Below are 17,691 nucleotides of genomic sequence, written 5' to 3' on the forward strand. Positions count from 1 at the left end.
GCAGCATTGGTATGGGACCCTCATGGGCCTGGAGGTCGCCCTGCCGTGGGCGTTGCCATCCCGCCCGGACCTTCTCTCCCAGGACCAGGGCCGCCTCCTCCACCCCAACCTAGTGGCACTCCACCTCATGGCATGGCTGCTCAATGGTTAGGCTGGGAGGAGAGGATGTGCTCGGAGGGGGTTCAGTGCATTCTCTTGGAAAACAGGCAGCCCTCCATGCGCCGAGCTTACTTAACAAAGTGGTCTCAGTTTTCCAGATGGGCAGATGCGTGGGGTACTTCCCCGGTGGCCGCCCCAATCCAGCTGATTCTGGACTACCTCCTTCATCTTAGAGCCCAGGACCTGGCGCTCTCATCAGTCAAGGTGCACCTGGCGGCCATATCGGCCTTCCACCCACTAGTGCAGGGCCATGCGGTATTCTCCCATGCTATGACTGGCTGATTCCTTAAAGGATTGGATCGTTTCTTCCCATATGTTAGGCCCCCAGTCCCGCAGTGGGACCTGAATCTGGTGTTAGCCCGCCTCATGGGCCCCCTGTTTGAGCCGCTAGCTACGTGCCCCTGGTCTCACCTCTCGTGGAAGGTGGCCTTCCTGGTATTGATCACGTCGGCTAGGCGGGTATCAGAAGTCAGGCCCCTGACCTCTGAGCCCCTGTACATGGTGTTTCATAAAGATAAGGTCCAGCTCCGCCCACACCCTTCGTTCTTCCCAAAGGTGGTCTCCGCCTATCACGTGGGTCAGGACATTTTTCTGCCAGTCCTCTGCCCCAAGCCCCATGTGTCCAGCGACACATACTGGATGTGAGATGGGCTCTGGCTTTTTACCTGGAGCCGACTAATCCGTTCAGGAAGTCCTCGCAGCTGTTCATCACCGTGGCCGAGTGCATAAAAGGTCAGCTGACCTCCCAGAACCTGCACCCCCTCCCCACAGCCCCCAAACTCCCTCCCAGATCCTGCACCCCTCCCCCTTCTCCCTCCCAGAGCCTGCAACCACACCCCCTCTTCCTGCACCCCCACCCTCTGCCCCATCCCAGAGCCTGCACCCAGCCCCCAAACTCCATCCAAGAGCCTGTACCCCAGATGCCCTCCCCCACCCAAACCTCCCAGAGCCCAACCTCTCACCCCTTCTGCACCCAAACTCCCTCCCAGAGCCTGCACCCCAATCCCCTACCCTAGACCTCCTCCCCCACCCAAACTTCCTCCCAGAGCCTTAGGGGGTGGAGTTGGGGGGGGGAATGGAGTTTTGGGGCATGAGTAACATTATTGGCCCGCTGGGAGGATTTGAGGACTGGCACTGTCCCTAAGGTAAATTGAGTTTGAGACCACTGCCATAGGTTTACAACCAGAGCCTGGAAAGTATCTGGCCTAAACATTAGTATCTAAATACTTAGGAATTTTGTTTATTATTATTATCATGTCACATTCAACACTCCTCAGTGGGAAAACATGCTCCCTTTTACAGCCGCTGCTGTTTCGGCCCTCTTTTGTCACTTCTTTTCACCAACCTCTTTTTCTCCATTCTTCCCTGTGCATTTATTTCTTTGTAGCAACTTTCAATTCCCACATTGCTGTGGGCTTCCTTGCCACATCTTCCCCATTTCATCTGCTAAAATTATCAGCAATAAAATTAGTTATGTTGACACTGAAATGTTAGATTTATTGCAACCATGAGGCCTAGAAACTCTTTTTAGATGAAAACTGAGGTTCTAGACCATCCGAATGTGTCTAACATGCAACATAAATAGATCAAGTTGGCTGAATCCATCCCTTAGGCCATAAGTTTGACACCCCCTTGCTAAATATATTACCTTTTAGTTTCACTGAATCTGCCCATTTCTTGTAGTATAGGACAAAGTGAAAAGAAATGTCTTTGGTTTTCAGTATAATTACTCACTAACAACTAGGCAAGTCAAGTATAAGTTCAAAGGGTAAATGGTTGTAGAATGGGACCTCATGTATGAACCCTAGGTACCTATACAGAATTCAGCCAAGCCAATTAATTTTAAATTAATCCAGAAAGCACTGTTATATGCATGGGAGAAATTTGTAATGAACAAAACATAATTAAATCTTTTGTAGATAAGCCTTGTGATTTGCCACTCATAGAAAATGGGAAGATAGCCCAGTATTATTATAGTTTTAAAAGTTATTATTTTCCAATGAGTAAAGAGAAAAAGCTTTCCTACACCTGCGTGGCTGGCTATACAACTGAATCTGGGAGTCAAGATGCAAGGATAACATGCACAGCAACAGGATGGTCACCAGCACCAAAGTGTTATAGTAAGTCAATTTCATTGGCCTTTTTTGTTTCCTGTGGACATTGTAATGGATTTCACCAAGAGGGTGTAGTAATAAAACCATAAGTTAGGGAAAAATTAGGAAGTGGAACTGGATATTGACACTTTACCTCTTTCTCTCTGAAAATTAGTACCAAAACCAGGAATATTGCCTTTTTGTGAAATCAGATAAATTCATGGAGGATAGGTCCATCAGGGGCTCTTAGCTAGGATGGGCAGGGATGGTGTCTCTAGCCTCTGTTTGCCAGAAACTGGGAATGGGCAACGGCGATGGATCACTTGGTGATTACCTGTTCTGATTAACCTTCTGAAGCACCTGGCATTGGCCACTGTTGGAAGACAGGGTACTGGGCTAGAAGAATCTTTGCTCTGACCCAGTATGGCTGTTCTTATGTTCAGAACATCCCTATTTAGCCTTTGTGTTTTCATTATTGTTTTTATTCAAGTGGTACTGGATTCCCCTTCCATCCTCCATGCTGAGCAAATGACCAATTTCAGTCAGATTTTAGTTCACTTTGCCTCCCCTCATCTTCAGTAATTTTGCCTCTTACAGGTGGAAACCCTCCCCTTAATACAGAAATTTTCTGTCTCATCAGCAGGGGTTAAACAAAGTGAAAGCTGCACTTTGGCATCAGTAGGAGTTGCCTTCAGGTGACTGGTTGGCTGCTTCCTCAGACAGTAATAGCATCCCAGAGGGTATTTAGGGTGTTACCCAGGGTTTTCAGAACCCAAAGCAGTGGTAACTTGACTGTTTCTCTTCAGGCGGTGTCAGGAATAAATCAATGGGGACACAGCTCCTCTGTCTGATAAATGATTGGTACAAACAAGAATGCTTTAACCTAAAACTACCTTTTTATTAGGTTTCATTCGCACACACAAAAGTGCTGTAGCAGTAGGTTCAGAGCATCCCAAACATTTATATTTACCCAAAGTCTGAGATGGTTTTGAGTAATCTACAACCAGAATTCCGTGCGCCGTCCTTCCATCCAGCTGCTAGGGAGTTTAGGTACCAGCTTCTTGCCCAAAGAAAAGCTTTATTGGATTGCTCCAAAGTGTATCCTTTTGCCTAATCTTTTATAGCTAACTTAAAAAAGGACATAACTCACAGCGACTTTTAGTGGGTCACTATAGTAACCCCAATGGGTCACCAATTCTCCTAATTTAAGCAACCTACTCATTTATCTCTTAACAAAGCATTCTGTGTATCTCTAGTCATAACAATAACATTTATATGTAGGGGCACTTAAAACCAAGGTTGACTGTCCAAACATTCCTTCCATTCTCACGGTACATTAACTCTCTGTCCCACCTTCCCATTCTCATTAGCAGAAACTGCAAACATACAGTTGTTTGGCCTTGCCTCTCAAAGACCTAAGATTATTTCTAGCTATGTGGTATTTGGTTTTCAGCTAGCAGTGGCTGGACATACAAAATGGCTGACTGAAACAATGTCAGGTTCCAGAGTTACACACAGTAATATCAAGTTCTGAGGTTATAGAGGAGTGGGGAGAACATCTGTGCCTCTTAAAGTAAATTTTAAAAAAATAGAGGGCACATCTGGCCAGTAAACAGTGAAGTCACCAAAACACTGAACTCTCTCTTGCTCTCCTGGTGCTCATCTGCTTATGATCTGCTGATGGTTATCAGTTCCCTTCCTGGTGACCTTTAATTGCTACTGGGAGAGAACTCTCACTATGTCTTTGCAAGTGCTCCTATTTTACTCACTGGAAGAGAGTCTTATAGCTTGAAAGTTGGGTAATTTCACCAACTCTCAGGACTACCTCCATCACTTCAGGACTGACTGTGTGCACTGCAGCTTCAGTAGTGATCTGGAACAAAATAAAGAGAATAGTTAAGACTGGCAAGAAAGAAGATTGTGTGAACCCCACCACTGTCCAGATTCACCAAATTAGGTGACTTTATTATCTTTCTAATTTCAACATTTAAAATACCTATTTGATATTGGGGTTTTTGTTACTATGTCAGGAGGGTAAGCAGATAGAAAAATCTTTGAGCTCGTTATCTCCTCACTGTAGGCAAATATAGGAAGCAGACAAATCCCCATGTAAATATATACTAAAGTTATAGAGAAACATAATACTCTGTCAGTTGCCCCCTTCTAATCAGCCTACTTATTTTCATGTAGAAAAATGTAGCAAACCTCTCTTGGAAAATGGCATCTTCTCTGATACAAAAGTGTCCTACAAAATATGGGAACAATTGCTATACAGATGTGCTTCCGGCTATCAAACTCCAGGAGGTAATGCTGATGAAACAGTGCAATGTCTTCCAGAAGGATGGTCTTCTCACCCAAGCTGTGCTAAAAAGTTTGGTATGAATTTACATTCTTCTTTATAACTGACTTTTTTTGTATCTTTGCTGCTATATGATACTGTTACAGCTAGAGTCTCCCTGTGTTAGGGCAGCTTTTAAACTCACTGGGGCAAATTTTCAGCTGGTTGAAATCAATGGGACAACATCAATTTGCATTAGATGACGATAGTCCCCATTGAGACTACTCATATCACATGTATACCTTTACATGCAGGCTTAACTTTATGCAGGATCATGGGCCAAATGGGTAGATAATTGCTTAAATGATTGAAACCTTACACATTTTCTAATGAGGTTAGGGATAGTATAAATACTGTTTTACATCTAATACTTCTGTGACTTTCCACTGTTGGGATATTAACTTCAGAAAGGGAGCTACTATACAAACACCATAGCACTGAATGACAATGGGTGATAATCTCTGTTGATGTCACATTGCCACACTTTTACATTGTGTGAATTACATTAGTGAATAATTAAAGTTAAATGTGTAGACTGATCTATAGATTATGTATTAATTATATTGATTACTTAAGCATTCCCAGTTATCACTTAGAGAGTTAACAGGTTCTTGTCCCAAGATCAGGTCCAGTATTATTAAAATTACTATGTAACTGGGAACCTTGATGGGCACAGTGGCAACACTCATGCTATAAGAACTCTTCTGTGTTTACAAATGATGTATTAATACATTCAGGACAGTCACACACACACACTGTAACTCAATAAGGTAGATAGAGATAACACAGAAAGTACACCTGAACATCCATACTCACACCATCCCTTGCAGAACAACCTGAAATGTTAGCCATTATCTTCCTCATCACCATCCCCTTCTTCATCTTCACCAGTGGCCATCATTCTTACATCTCTCTCTCCTACTGCCCACAGGTTGGGATATAACTTTTATAATACGTTACGCTGATGCCAGTATGTCTAATGCATATTCAGTAGGGGTATTTCCCCTCTTCCTTATTCGTATTTTCTCAATCTACTAGTGTTGAGGTGTCCTTCTATAGGTTAGTATATTAATGATTTCAACTCATTATCATATACATTAATTCGTTGCCATCGCACGCTTGTGGTTGGATGTTCCTTCCAAAACATTCCAAAAGCTGGTGTTAGCTCATGCTTCTATGGTTGGCTGATGTCATTATGGACAAAATTCCCCTTTACACTCTTCCAGTTCCCCAAAACTTTGGGGTTACCTTTGGGCCATTTATCTATGCCAAAGTTCATAGCCCTCAAGCCGCATGCTAACTGCAGAAGCCAATGTCTTATAGGATACAAGCCTAAAGGTTTCTTGCATTCTTACTGAATATAATAACGGCAAGGCAGTGAATATAGTAAAGGCAAGCTATCCCTATGGGCTACAAATGTTGGCAGTTAAGTACATTTCCATTTTAAAAGTATAAAATGTGGTAGAATTGCATTGATTTTCATCTTCTGCATGTCCATGCAGACTTTGGCTCACTCAAATATAAAAACTTCTGCAGTGTGGCCACCCCTTGCTTTCCTATGGCTTGTAAGATAGTCCCATTGCAAAATACAACAAAGTATAATTACAAGTATTACACACTAAAAACTAGAGCTGGCTGAACAATATTTGGTGAGTAGTACATTTTGTTCATTTAGGGTCAATTTTTCTTTGGAGATCAATCTATTTGCAATTCAGAAACACTCACTGAATGGTAAAAATACAGAGAAGCACTACAGTTATTTGTAAGGTATATCTATGGAGTCATATTCGTAGTTCAAAATATATTTTTCTCTGGTCCCTGGCTGGTTACTCTACCCTAGAGAAACAGCAGGCATGCCTGAAGAGAACTCTTTGGGCCTTGATTCTCTCTGGTAAAGGGTGGACTCAGAAGGGAAGGTTCCATTTCTCTTGCTATTTCCATTTTGAAGAGTGCAGGATTTTTATGACCACCCTACTAGTACACCTCTACCCCGATATAATGCGACTCGCTATAACATGAATTCGGATATAATGCGGTAAAGCAGCGCTCTGGGGGGGCGGGGCTGCGCACTCCAGTGGATCAAAGCAAGTTCGATATAACATGGTTTCACCTATAATGCGGTAAGATTTTTTGGCTCCCAAGGACAGCGTTCTATCAGGGTAGAGGTGTATAATCTAAATCTTGTTGTCACACGTGGTACACTTACTACTGTGTGTGAATGTTGGTTTATGTCTGTGAGTTACAGTTAAAATCTCTGCCTGTTAGGCAGGGTGCTATAGGAAGAAGCTAACTGCTAAAAGCTCCTACGCTTACCCACACAACAGTGAGAGACTGTGTAAGTATATATAAAGTTGGGAAGCTGCAGAGTCAGAACTATTGAAACAAACACATGTTTGTGTCTGAATATACTTATTTGAATCAGTGTAGTCAAACATGGCTGTGCATCTGGTGCAAATTAATCCATTTCCCTCCAAACTTTGTTGTTAAATGTATATCAGAGGACTTGAATAACTGGTGCCCCGGCTATTTACAAATTAATTGCAAAGCTTTGTGTCAGATTTGAACAGTCTACTAAAAACATGAGACTTTAATGAGGATATAGCGAGAAAAATCCTATGTCATGTATCTTGAAATGGAATAAGCCCCAACATTTATGTACTTTTTTTTTTTTTTTTTTTTTAAAGAGAGCTGCTTAGTACCAGACTTACATCATGGCCACTACTCCACAACCCAGCGGATCCTCAAACTGAATGAAACACTGATGTATGAATGTGATGAGGGATACCACACCAGAGGAGGAAACACTATTGAAAAGGCAGTCTGTCGTACATATGGATGGTCCCTTACTCCGAACTGCACTAGTATGTTGTTGTCTTTATGTAACCCTTCTGCCCATCAGAGTTGGCAGCAACAAGTATCTAGGGGTTTCGTGTCAATAACACAAGGCAAAACTGTCTCGAGCCCCTACCCAGTGACCTGGGACAATTACATACCACCCGCTGGGTGCCTCTAAGAGGCAATACTTCCTATCTAGCAAGCACAAAGTCTGAGTGTAGCAAAAGCCTTTTAATAAAGGAGGGAAACAATGCGGCATTATGTTGGGGAAACACCACAAACAGGATTCATAACACAAACCGTGAGCAAAAGACCCACCCCCCAAGTAAGTTTGGCAGTGTCCTTTTCCCCTCAGGGTCTTAAGTCCAGCAACCCAACAGTCACCCCACCCACAGTTTCTGACCTTGGTCAGTGCAGGCTCCAGAGTTCAGAAGTTCATCTGCAGAGTTTCCCTCCCAGCCTGGGAGGAAGTGGGGGGGAGGCAGTGTGGGGGCATCTTACATGCTCCACTGCTCGGGTTGATGGCTGATTGCCACACCTCTCCGTGGGGTTCTGCTGCAGTCTTCACCATCAGCTCCGCCTCTCCACTAGCCGTCCTGCTAGCCACTCACCAACTTGTCTTCAGCCCCTCCCTACTTAACACAGCTCTCAGTGATTTCAGCTGTTAGTAGGGGGTGCCTCAGTGCTGGCACACTCAGAACTACTAGCCCAAAGTAGGGCTAATGCTTAGACCTAGGAATCCGTGATTTCATCTCTGCAGCACCTAACAAGACTCCTAACTGAGTCAAACTTATCTCTATTATTACACCATGGAGAGAGGAAGAGAGTCAAGGTGGTGTTTGGGGTCCACACTACCAAGCAAACATACCTGTCCCCAGCCTCTCTCAATTCACTGGGGTTTGGAACCCATGTCCCTTGCCTAGCGAGTGCTGCTTGGTTGAGGGTGAATCCCTCCGTCATAAAATGCCAAGTACAGTTCTACTGTCCTTGATTCACTTTATTACTCCTGTCCCAATAACAAAGAGACTGGGGATCCCACAGCAGCCAAAGTGACCATTTGGGCAAGCAGTCCATCATGCTAGGCAGGGTGGGTGTGCCCATGCAATCAAGATCAGCCCCTGAAGTCCTTTTCCACAACTCACCACCAGATGTCAGGGTAGAGCTCATTCTGACTCTGCTTACATCTAGAATAACTTAACCTGAATCTTCCGAAGTCTGGTATTCTTTAACCCTGCAGCCTTTGTTTCTTTTATGTGAGAAAAGCTTCCAAACATTTAATGGATTTATTCTGATAGAGTTGTTTTAAATCTGTTTTACGCAGTGTGTGTTTTTCTTTTCTAGAAGTAACATGCTTCTTGTTAAGTGAGATAGAACATGGGAATTTCTATCCCAGGAAGAAAAGCTATGAGGAAGGAGATGTGGTTCAGTTTTTGTGTCAGAAAAATTACTCTTTGAATGGATCTGATTTAATTCAGTGTTATGACTTTGGATGGTATCCAGAGCCTCCAATATGTGAAGGTAACTCTCTCCATGTATCTCTTCCTGCCCCTATACCACCCTTATTATTACATTTTAAAATATACATTAAAATAACACTGAAGTTTCGAAGTGAAGCCCTCAAAAGTTAGGAAATGTCAGAATTAAGGCTGCCTGTGCAACCTTAATTCAGCCTCCTTATGCATATGCATCAATAGTCTTTAACTACATGATCACATACTATTCCACCCTCCACCACCAAGCTCCAGCCCCTGCATCTGCCTCCTTCCCTTTCCCCCTCAGCTCCCCATCCCAGTTCTTTATCCCTCTGCATTTGAATCAGGCTGCACATTGCCTGGGTGTCAGCAGAAGGAGCACTGAAAGAACAGAAAGAATCTCTTCCTCCTCTTGGTTTCTGTAAGCCATAGTGGCCTGCAGCAGCTGGGAGCAGCAATTTCAAGGAAAGTCCTGCTCAGCCCTTGCAGCCGAGGATGGAGCATGCTTAGTTACTGTGTGGGAATGTCACATGCAGTAGGATATGTGAGAGGACGGAGCATGCTCAGTGCAGATATAATCTTTAGAAAATTTGCTGCCTAATTCTAAACTTCTACTTACTGTGTACTAACTGCAGTTTTCAGAGACTGACACATTTTCAGAGAGATGGCAAAAATTTCATCACTTACCTCAGTGTTTCCCACAGCCAAATGTAAAGTCCTTTCTCCAAAAAGTGGAGGCTCTGGAGCTTATCAATAAAAGAGTTGTAAAAATAAAATTTTATAATGGTCAAAACAACATATTTCCTCCTAGTCTTGTTGTGGAAAACTGCTGCACCATTTAGCTGAATCGTTTAATAACAACAACAACAACACCACCACAAAAGTCAGCTTGAGGCAGACACCCAAGATGGGAAACTTCACCCTTAATGGTTAAAATTTGACTGTTTTATAAGCAATTGGAAAACAGCGTCTTCTAATGGAAAGGGTCAGGCAACCTTTATTATAAGAATTGTTACCTGCACCACCTGTAGTACAAGTGTGATAACTTAATGTGTCAGGGTTTGACCAATACATAATAATAGCAACGTGACTTTTTTATGAAACTGTAAACACTTCTCATGACTGTCTCGTAATTCTGAAACCTGAAAGTATGTTTTTGGTTAAATGCCATATTATCTATCAGAGGAAAATCCTTGTCCCATTGAAATCAAGGGCAAAACTCTCATTGACTCCAGTGGGATCAGGATCTTTTCCTTAGCATTTACATTCACAACATACAATCATTTGCAGCTGGGGCAAATCATAGAGTTTATCACTGATGTCAGTGAGAGCAGTTTCAGGCCCCTGATTAATTTCTTAGCTAGCTCAGTTGATTCAAGGGGATCAAATGTGGAAAACATCAACACAAAGGCAAAAAATAGGTCTAATTTTGGAGTGTAAGTTACAACTGAAAAGAAATAAGTAATGGTCAGAACATGGTGCACCCGAGTTGCTTGATTTGAATGCACATCAGAAGTGGGCATGGCCTTCCATGAAGAAATTAAGTTCTTGCAACTCTCTCTCTCTCTCTCTCTCTCTCTCTGTTCCTTTTCAAAAGCAGAATAAACTCGGGGCAAATTGAACATGCTTACGGCAGCTTTAACTTGAACTTTTTGTCACTGCACACGTGGGCTTATGGCAGATATTAGTGCTGCTGTGGGAGACTCTGGGAAACTGTGGGTTGTGCCAGAGACTTATTGCTATTGATTCATTTTTCATCCTGAAATTATGCAACCAACATCTATATGGTGGGATCTGCACACATCAGGATGCATATTATTTTTTGCTCAGTTATATGTAATAGTGTGGATGCTTATCTCCATTATAGATTTGTCTCTGAATGGGGCAGATGCATGTCTGTGCATGATCCCTGTTCATTCTATGATGTCGCAGATGTTTTTATTATTTTGAATGTAACCATACTCTATTTTTCCAACAACCACCTCAGTGAGGTGATCCCCTTCCAGAGTTGACAGGCATGCAGAAAGCATATATATGGCATTATTGGGTGTGCTACCCAGTAGCAGTGTTTGTACAAATTTACATTTCAGTCAGCTAATTTCTTTTTCAACACCAATAGACTTTTGCTTTTGGGTTTTCATAGATTCCAAGGCCAGAAGGGACCATTGTGACCATCTAGTCTGACCTCCTGTTTAACACAGGCTATAGAACTTGCCCAAAATAACTCCTAGAGCATATTGTTTAGGGGGGAAAAATCCAATCTTGATTTACAAATTGTCAATGATGGAAAATCCACTGCAACCACTGGTAAATTGTTCCAGTGGTTAATTACTCTCACTGTCAAAAATGTACATCTTATTTCCAATCTGAATTTGTCTAGCTTCATGTTATACCTTTCTATGCTTGATTATAGAATCCATTATTAATTTTTTTCACCATGTAGATACTTATAGACTGTAAACAAGTCACCCCTTAACCTTCTCTTTGATAATCTAAATAGATTGATCTCTCTGAGTCTATCACTATAAGGCATGTTTTTAATCGTTCTCATGGCTCTTCTCTGGACCCCCTCCAATTCATCAACATCCTTCTTGAATTGTGGGCATCGCAACTGGACACAGTATTGCAGCAGCAGTCGCACGAGTGCCAAATACAGAGCTGTAAAATAACATCTCTACTCCTATTTGAGAGTCCCCTGTTTATGCATCCCAAGATCGCATTAGCTCTTTTGGCCACAGCATCACACTATGACTCCCAAACCTTTTTCAGAGTCACTGCTTCCGCAGATAGAGTCCTCTATCCTGTAAGTGTGACCTACATTCTTTGTTCTTAGATGTATACATTTACATTCAGCTGTATTAAAATGCATATTGTTTTGTGTCATTTACCAAGCGATCCAGATCTCTCTGAATCAGTGACTGGTCCTCTTCATTACCTACCACTCCCCCAATTTGTGTCAGCTTCAAACTTTATCTGTGATTATTTTGTTTTCTTCCAGGTCATTGATAAAAATATTAAATGCTATAGAGCCAAGAACTGATTACTGTAGCATCCCACTGGAAACGCACTTACTCAGTGACAACTCCCTGTTTACAATTATGTTTTGAGACCTATCAGTTAGCCAATCTTTAATCCATTTAATGGGTGCCATGTTAATTTTATATCATCCTAGTTTTTAATCAAAATGTGTGGTACCAAGTCAAACACCTTACAGAAGGCTAAATGTATATTGCGTCAACACTATTATCTTTGTCGACCAAACCTGTAATCTCATAAAAAAAAAAAAATCTAGTTAGTTTGACAGGATCTGTTTTCCATAAATCCATGTTGATTTGCGTTAATTACATTACCTTCCTTTAATTCTTGATTAATCAAGTACTGGATCAGCCTCTCCATTTTCTTTCCCAGGATCGATGGAAGGCTGACAATTGTATAATTACCCAGGTCTCCCCGTTTACCCTTTGAAAAAATTGGCACAACATTAGCTTTCTTCCAGTTATGTGATATGCTCTGTAGTAGTGTATACTTGAGGTGTCGGGTCCTGGGTCACAGTTTACAGTTCCAGCTCATCATTTTTATTAGGGCTGTCAATTAATCACAATTAATGCCTGCGATTGAGTAAAAAGAAAATTAATGTGTTAATCGCTTACCTCTGGGCGTGGAGGGAGGTATCGGCGGCAGCCCCAGGGTGTAGCTTTGCAGGTGGCTGAAGGCCGGAGCCCTGTGTCTCGAGGGAGGCTGAAGCCCAGAGCCCCCAGCATCAAGCCTATATTTGAAAATATAGAAAACCTCCAAAAATATTCAAATAAATGGTGTTCTATCATTGTTTAACAGTGGGATTAAAACTGCAATTAATCGCAATTAATTTTTTTAATTGCTTGACAGCTCTAATTTTTGTTGGTTTAAGCCCAATCTGTAACATTCCTTTTACCATACATTTTTTAATGATTTCTTACACTCAGTGTTGTCTAACTTTACTTTCATAAACATTCTTGTTTTCTTATTACTAATAGATAAAATGCTTTAACTGAAACTGTCAGATTGAACTTCTGAACTGGTTCACATTCACAACTGATATTTACAGAACAGTCTAATGCAGCTGAAGGCTAAAGTACCCGTGGCTATGGGATGTTGATTTTTTTAAATCTAGGACATGGTCTGAATAAGCAGTATGTGTTTCAAGATTAAGTTCAATACTTTTTAAAATTGACTGTGACCTTTACCTGTGGACTCCAAATTTTAGTTTTCAGTGGAAAGAGAAAATTGCATCCTATTTTTAAATGGCATTGGGGTGAGAACTGCATTGCAATTATCAGTAAATTGGATTGTTAAAATCACTGGGTCAAATCCAATCTTTTAAACTCTATTGAACTACATGGTTGACTGAGTCTGTGGGTTTGATTAATGTCCCTTTTCTGTGGCTACAGTAGAGTGACAATACCTGGGGAACCCCTAGAAAGTAGAGGGGGAAGCATAGTGGGACTCTGTAGTCCTTTGTTCATCATGGACCTAAGCTCAGCAGGGGAGGTTTGGTGAACAGTTCAGAAAAGTGAACGTGACCACTGTGTCCATCAACTACAATGATCACTAGCAACCCTCCCCCTCCTACCCCGATCAACAAAAACAAAAATCATTTTGGGGTGGATACCGCAGGCCATGGCTGCTTGCAGGACAAGAAGTTGTGGACAAGCTGCACTGATGCCCTATATCTGGATTGTAGAGGAGGATTTCCTTAACCTGTCTGTAAAGGCTTTTTTACTCAGGATTTGTACAGACAGTGAGAGTGTCAACCTATGAAAATAGCACCATCTCCCCAAAAATGTCTGTTATAATGCTGGTTAAGCGTATCAGGTCCGACTGTGGTGAACTAGACTCTTGAGGTAAAAATCGGAACAAAATGTGTCACCCAGAGCTCTCCAGGTTCTGCTTCTATTGTTTCTTCACGTTTGTTTCTCTGGCATGGATGTGCATGTGTGTGTAAACCTTAAGAAACCAGTTTGCTTTCCTGATAGAGATGATCTGATTAAAGCCTCCACCACATGTCCAAATATGTGTTTTCTTTCTAGATAGAAGAAATAAATGCCCTCCTCCACCTCAGCCTCCCAATGCCAATATACTCACAGATTTAAGAACATATCATAATGGAGCCAAAGTACATTTGGCATGTCAGCTTAATTTTACAATGAGAGGATCAGAAGAAATCCAGTGTGAGAATGGAAAATGGACTTCACCCCCAAGTTGCATTGGTTAGTAGTTGCTTTACAAATGTTTGGAGCTGAAGTAAAACCCCAGTTCAAAACATGTCTTAATCTTCATGTCTGTGTCTCAGTTTCCCCATCTTTAAAATTGGGGTGATGATATTTACCTCCCTTGTAAAGTGCTTTGATATGTGTGAGAAGTGTTATGTAAGAACTAGGTATTGATCATTTTGGGACAGGATGAGGGAAGAGCCAGGATCTGAAGATGGATTTAAATCTGAATCCAAATTTTATGTCTGATCCCCACTAGTCCTAACTGCTCCACCAGATCCCTGATTTATTAGCCAGCTGGACAGTCTATAAGGCCAATCTTTTTTTTTCTTGGGCATTTGGATGTGGTGTCTGGTGGGAAGGAAATAGTTTGTAAATATGAATAATTTGAGAGAGATGTTTCCAATTTTTTTGCTATAGTTTTAGAAGCCAAAGAAAAAATACCATGTGATCAGCCACCTCCTATTGAGAAGGGTACAGCAATAACTGAGGACAAGATGTATTACACAGGAGACACTATTAGATACAGTTGTGATCATGGCTACAGGATAAATGGATCAAATGAAATAACATGTAAAATGGGAAAATGGACATCACCTCCTAAATGTATTGGTAAGTATTCTGCTTGCAGTGTTATAATTCCTCATCCTTGTGAGGTGCTCTGATACTACGGAGATTGTTGATAGAACAACCTGGATGGATAGATTAATGGTCATTATTACTTGTCATTAATCACAATAAATTGTATACTGTATTTGCAGTTATATTTCAGTTAATTACTGGTGCTGGCACTTGTATTTAAATATTTTATAACTGTTTTCTTGTCCATGCTGCTTAAATATTTTGAAATATTCAAACTATGAGGCTTCATGAGTTGCTTTTTTGCTTAATGGCTTCTATGATATCATAGACTCATAGAAATGTAGGACTGGAAGGGACCTCAATAGGTCATCTAGTCCAGTCCCCTGTACTAAGTACTGTCTAAACTTTCAGTGACTGAGATTGCACAACCTCCATAGGTAATTTGTTCCATTGCTTACAGTTCCTTACAGTTTGGAAGTTTTTTCCTAATGTCTAACCTAAATATCTCTTGCTGCAATTTAAGACCATTATTACTTGGCCTGTCCTCAGTAGTTAAGGAGAACAGTTCATCACCCTCATCTTTATAACAATGTTTTTTAGGTACTTGAAACTGTTATCAGGTGCCCCCTCAATCTTCTCTTCTCCAGACTAAACAAACCCAATATTTTCAATCTTTCCTTATAGGTCATGGTTTCTAGACCTTTAATCTTTTTGTTGCTCTTCTCTGGACATTCTTCAATTTGTTCATCTCTTTGCTGAAGTGTCCTGCTCAGAACTGGACATGGTATTCCAATTGAGGTCTTATCAGTGCTGAGTAGAGTGGAAGAATTGTTTCCCATGTCCTGCTTACCACACTCCTGCTAATATACCCCAGAATGATGTTGCTTTATTTGAAACAGTATTACAGTGTTGACTCATAATTAGTTTGTGATCCACTATAACCCCCAGATTATTTTGTATTTGTACAATTGATTATTCCTTCCTAAGTGTATACTTTGCATTTGTCCTTATTGAATTTCATTCGATTTATTTCAAATCATTTCTCCAGTTTTCAAGTTCATTTTGAATTCTAATCCTGCCCTCCAAAGGGCTTGCAACCCCTTCCAGATTGGTATCATCCACAAACTTTATAAGTGTATTCTCTATGTCATTATCCAAATTATTTATGTGGGAAATAAATAGAACTGGACCTTACTCGATACGCCGTTCCAAGTTGATTGTGAACTATTGATAACTACTCTATCCTGGGAACTTGTGAACTCCTACCCACCTCCAACAGATATAGCTTGGAATCACCTACTGTGGAATACACATGAGCAATCACTCGAAGAAGAAAAGACAGTTACCTTTTCCGTAACTGGTGTTCTTCAAGATGTGTTGCTCATGTCTATTCCACATCCCGCCCTCCTTCCCTTCTGTCGGAGTTGTCTGGCAAGAAGGAACTGAGGGTGGGGGGAGCGTGCAGCTCCCCTTATACCGTGCCAGGCAGGCGCCACTCCAGGGGTTGTGGGGCGCTCCCCCCCTCTGGGTACTGCTAGGGGAAAACTTCCGGCATTGGTGCACGTGGCGAGCATGCACACCTACTGTGGAATAGACATGAGCAACACATCTTGAAGAACACCAATTATGGAAAAGGTAACTGTCTTTTCCTTCTTACTGCCAGTGATGGTTGTTGGAACTGTGGTGGCTTGCTTAGCAAGTTCTCCTTGTTTTCCCTAACCGTCTTCCAGAGATGGGGAACTCCTCACATCGATCTCTTCACTACTCAAAGCAACAGGAAGTGCCAGTGGTTCTGCTTCTTCCAGAACCACAGCCAAGGCTCCATCGCGGACGCTTTCCTCCTGTCACGGTCAGACCATCTGCTGTACTTGTTCCCATTTCTGCTCGTACACAAAGTCCTGCTCAAGATCTGCAGGGACAAGGCGGTGGTCATAGTAGTAGAGCCGCTGTGGCCACACCAGCACTGGTACACCACACTCATGGAGCTGTCGATGGATGCTCTAGTCACATTGCCGCTGTTCCCAGACCTGATCACCCAGGACCACCGATGCCGTCGTCACCCAGACCTCCAGTCTCTCAACCTCACGGCCTGGAAGCTTCATGGCTAAACCCCATGGAGCTCATGTGCTCACAGCCAGTCAGGGAAGTTCTGCTCGGTAGCAGGACACCCTCTACTAGGGCCACCTGTCTGGCAAAGTGGAAGAGGTTTGCGATCTGGTGCTCCCAGGGCTGCACTTCACTGTTGCAGGTCCCCATCAAGGGCCTAGAGCATCTATACCCACACGTTCGGCAGCTGATCTCTACATGGAACCTCAACCTGGCTCCTTTGAAACTGATGGGACCTCCCTTTGAACCGTTGGCAAATTGCTTACTCCTGTATCTTTCATGGAAGGTCACCTTTCTAATTGCCATTACTTCGGCAAGGAGCGTCTCGGAGCTCAATGCCCTCACTTATGACCCTCCATACACAGTCTTCTTCAAAGACAAGGTGCAGCTCAGAACTCACTCGGCTTTCCTTCCAAAGGTCATGTCCCAGTTTCACTCCAACCAGGACATTTTCCTGCCTGTGTTTTATCCCAAACCTCATGCGAGCAGCCAGGAGCAGATGCTCCACTCTCTGGACGTTTGACAGGTGCTTGCCTTTTATATCGAATGCACAAGGCTGTTCCGAAAGTTGAACCAGCTATTTGTGGTGGTGGCAGACCGTATGAAAGGTATCCTGGTCTCATCGTAGAGGATCTCACCTTGGATTATCTCCTGCATCCCCATCTGCTATGAATTAGCCAACATTCCGGCTCCGGCTCTCACGGCTCACTTCACAAGAGCACAGGCCTCATCGACGGCATTCCTGGCCCAGGTGCTGATTCAAGAGATCTTCAGGGCAATGACGTTGTCCTCAGCACACACTTTCGCCGCTCACTACGCCATCACCCAGTACGCTAGTGATGATGAAACCTTCGGCA

The 17,691-nt window shown here is 42.5% G+C and overlaps 1 protein-coding gene across 1 annotated transcript in view; it reads left to right on the forward strand.

Annotated features, from left to right (window-relative positions):
• Window positions 1–17,691, forward strand: part of F13B (coagulation factor XIII B chain) — a 30,782-nt gene that overhangs the window by 8,621 nt on the left and 4,470 nt on the right. Inside the window, exons 2-7 of the mRNA XM_065409835.1 lie at window positions 2,079–2,279; window positions 4,443–4,628; window positions 7,275–7,451; window positions 8,767–8,943; window positions 13,964–14,143; window positions 14,567–14,758. Of these exons, the coding sequence (XP_065265907.1) occupies window positions 2,079–2,279; window positions 4,443–4,628; window positions 7,275–7,451; window positions 8,767–8,943; window positions 13,964–14,143; window positions 14,567–14,758 (1,113 nt within the window). The remainder of the gene's footprint in view (window positions 1–2,078; window positions 2,280–4,442; window positions 4,629–7,274; window positions 7,452–8,766; window positions 8,944–13,963; window positions 14,144–14,566; window positions 14,759–17,691) is intronic.

The sequence above is a fragment of the Emys orbicularis genome, chromosome 8 (genome assembly GCF_028017835.1).
Source record: "Emys orbicularis isolate rEmyOrb1 chromosome 8, rEmyOrb1.hap1, whole genome shotgun sequence".
Taxonomy (NCBI): domain Eukaryota; kingdom Metazoa; phylum Chordata; order Testudines; family Emydidae; genus Emys; species Emys orbicularis.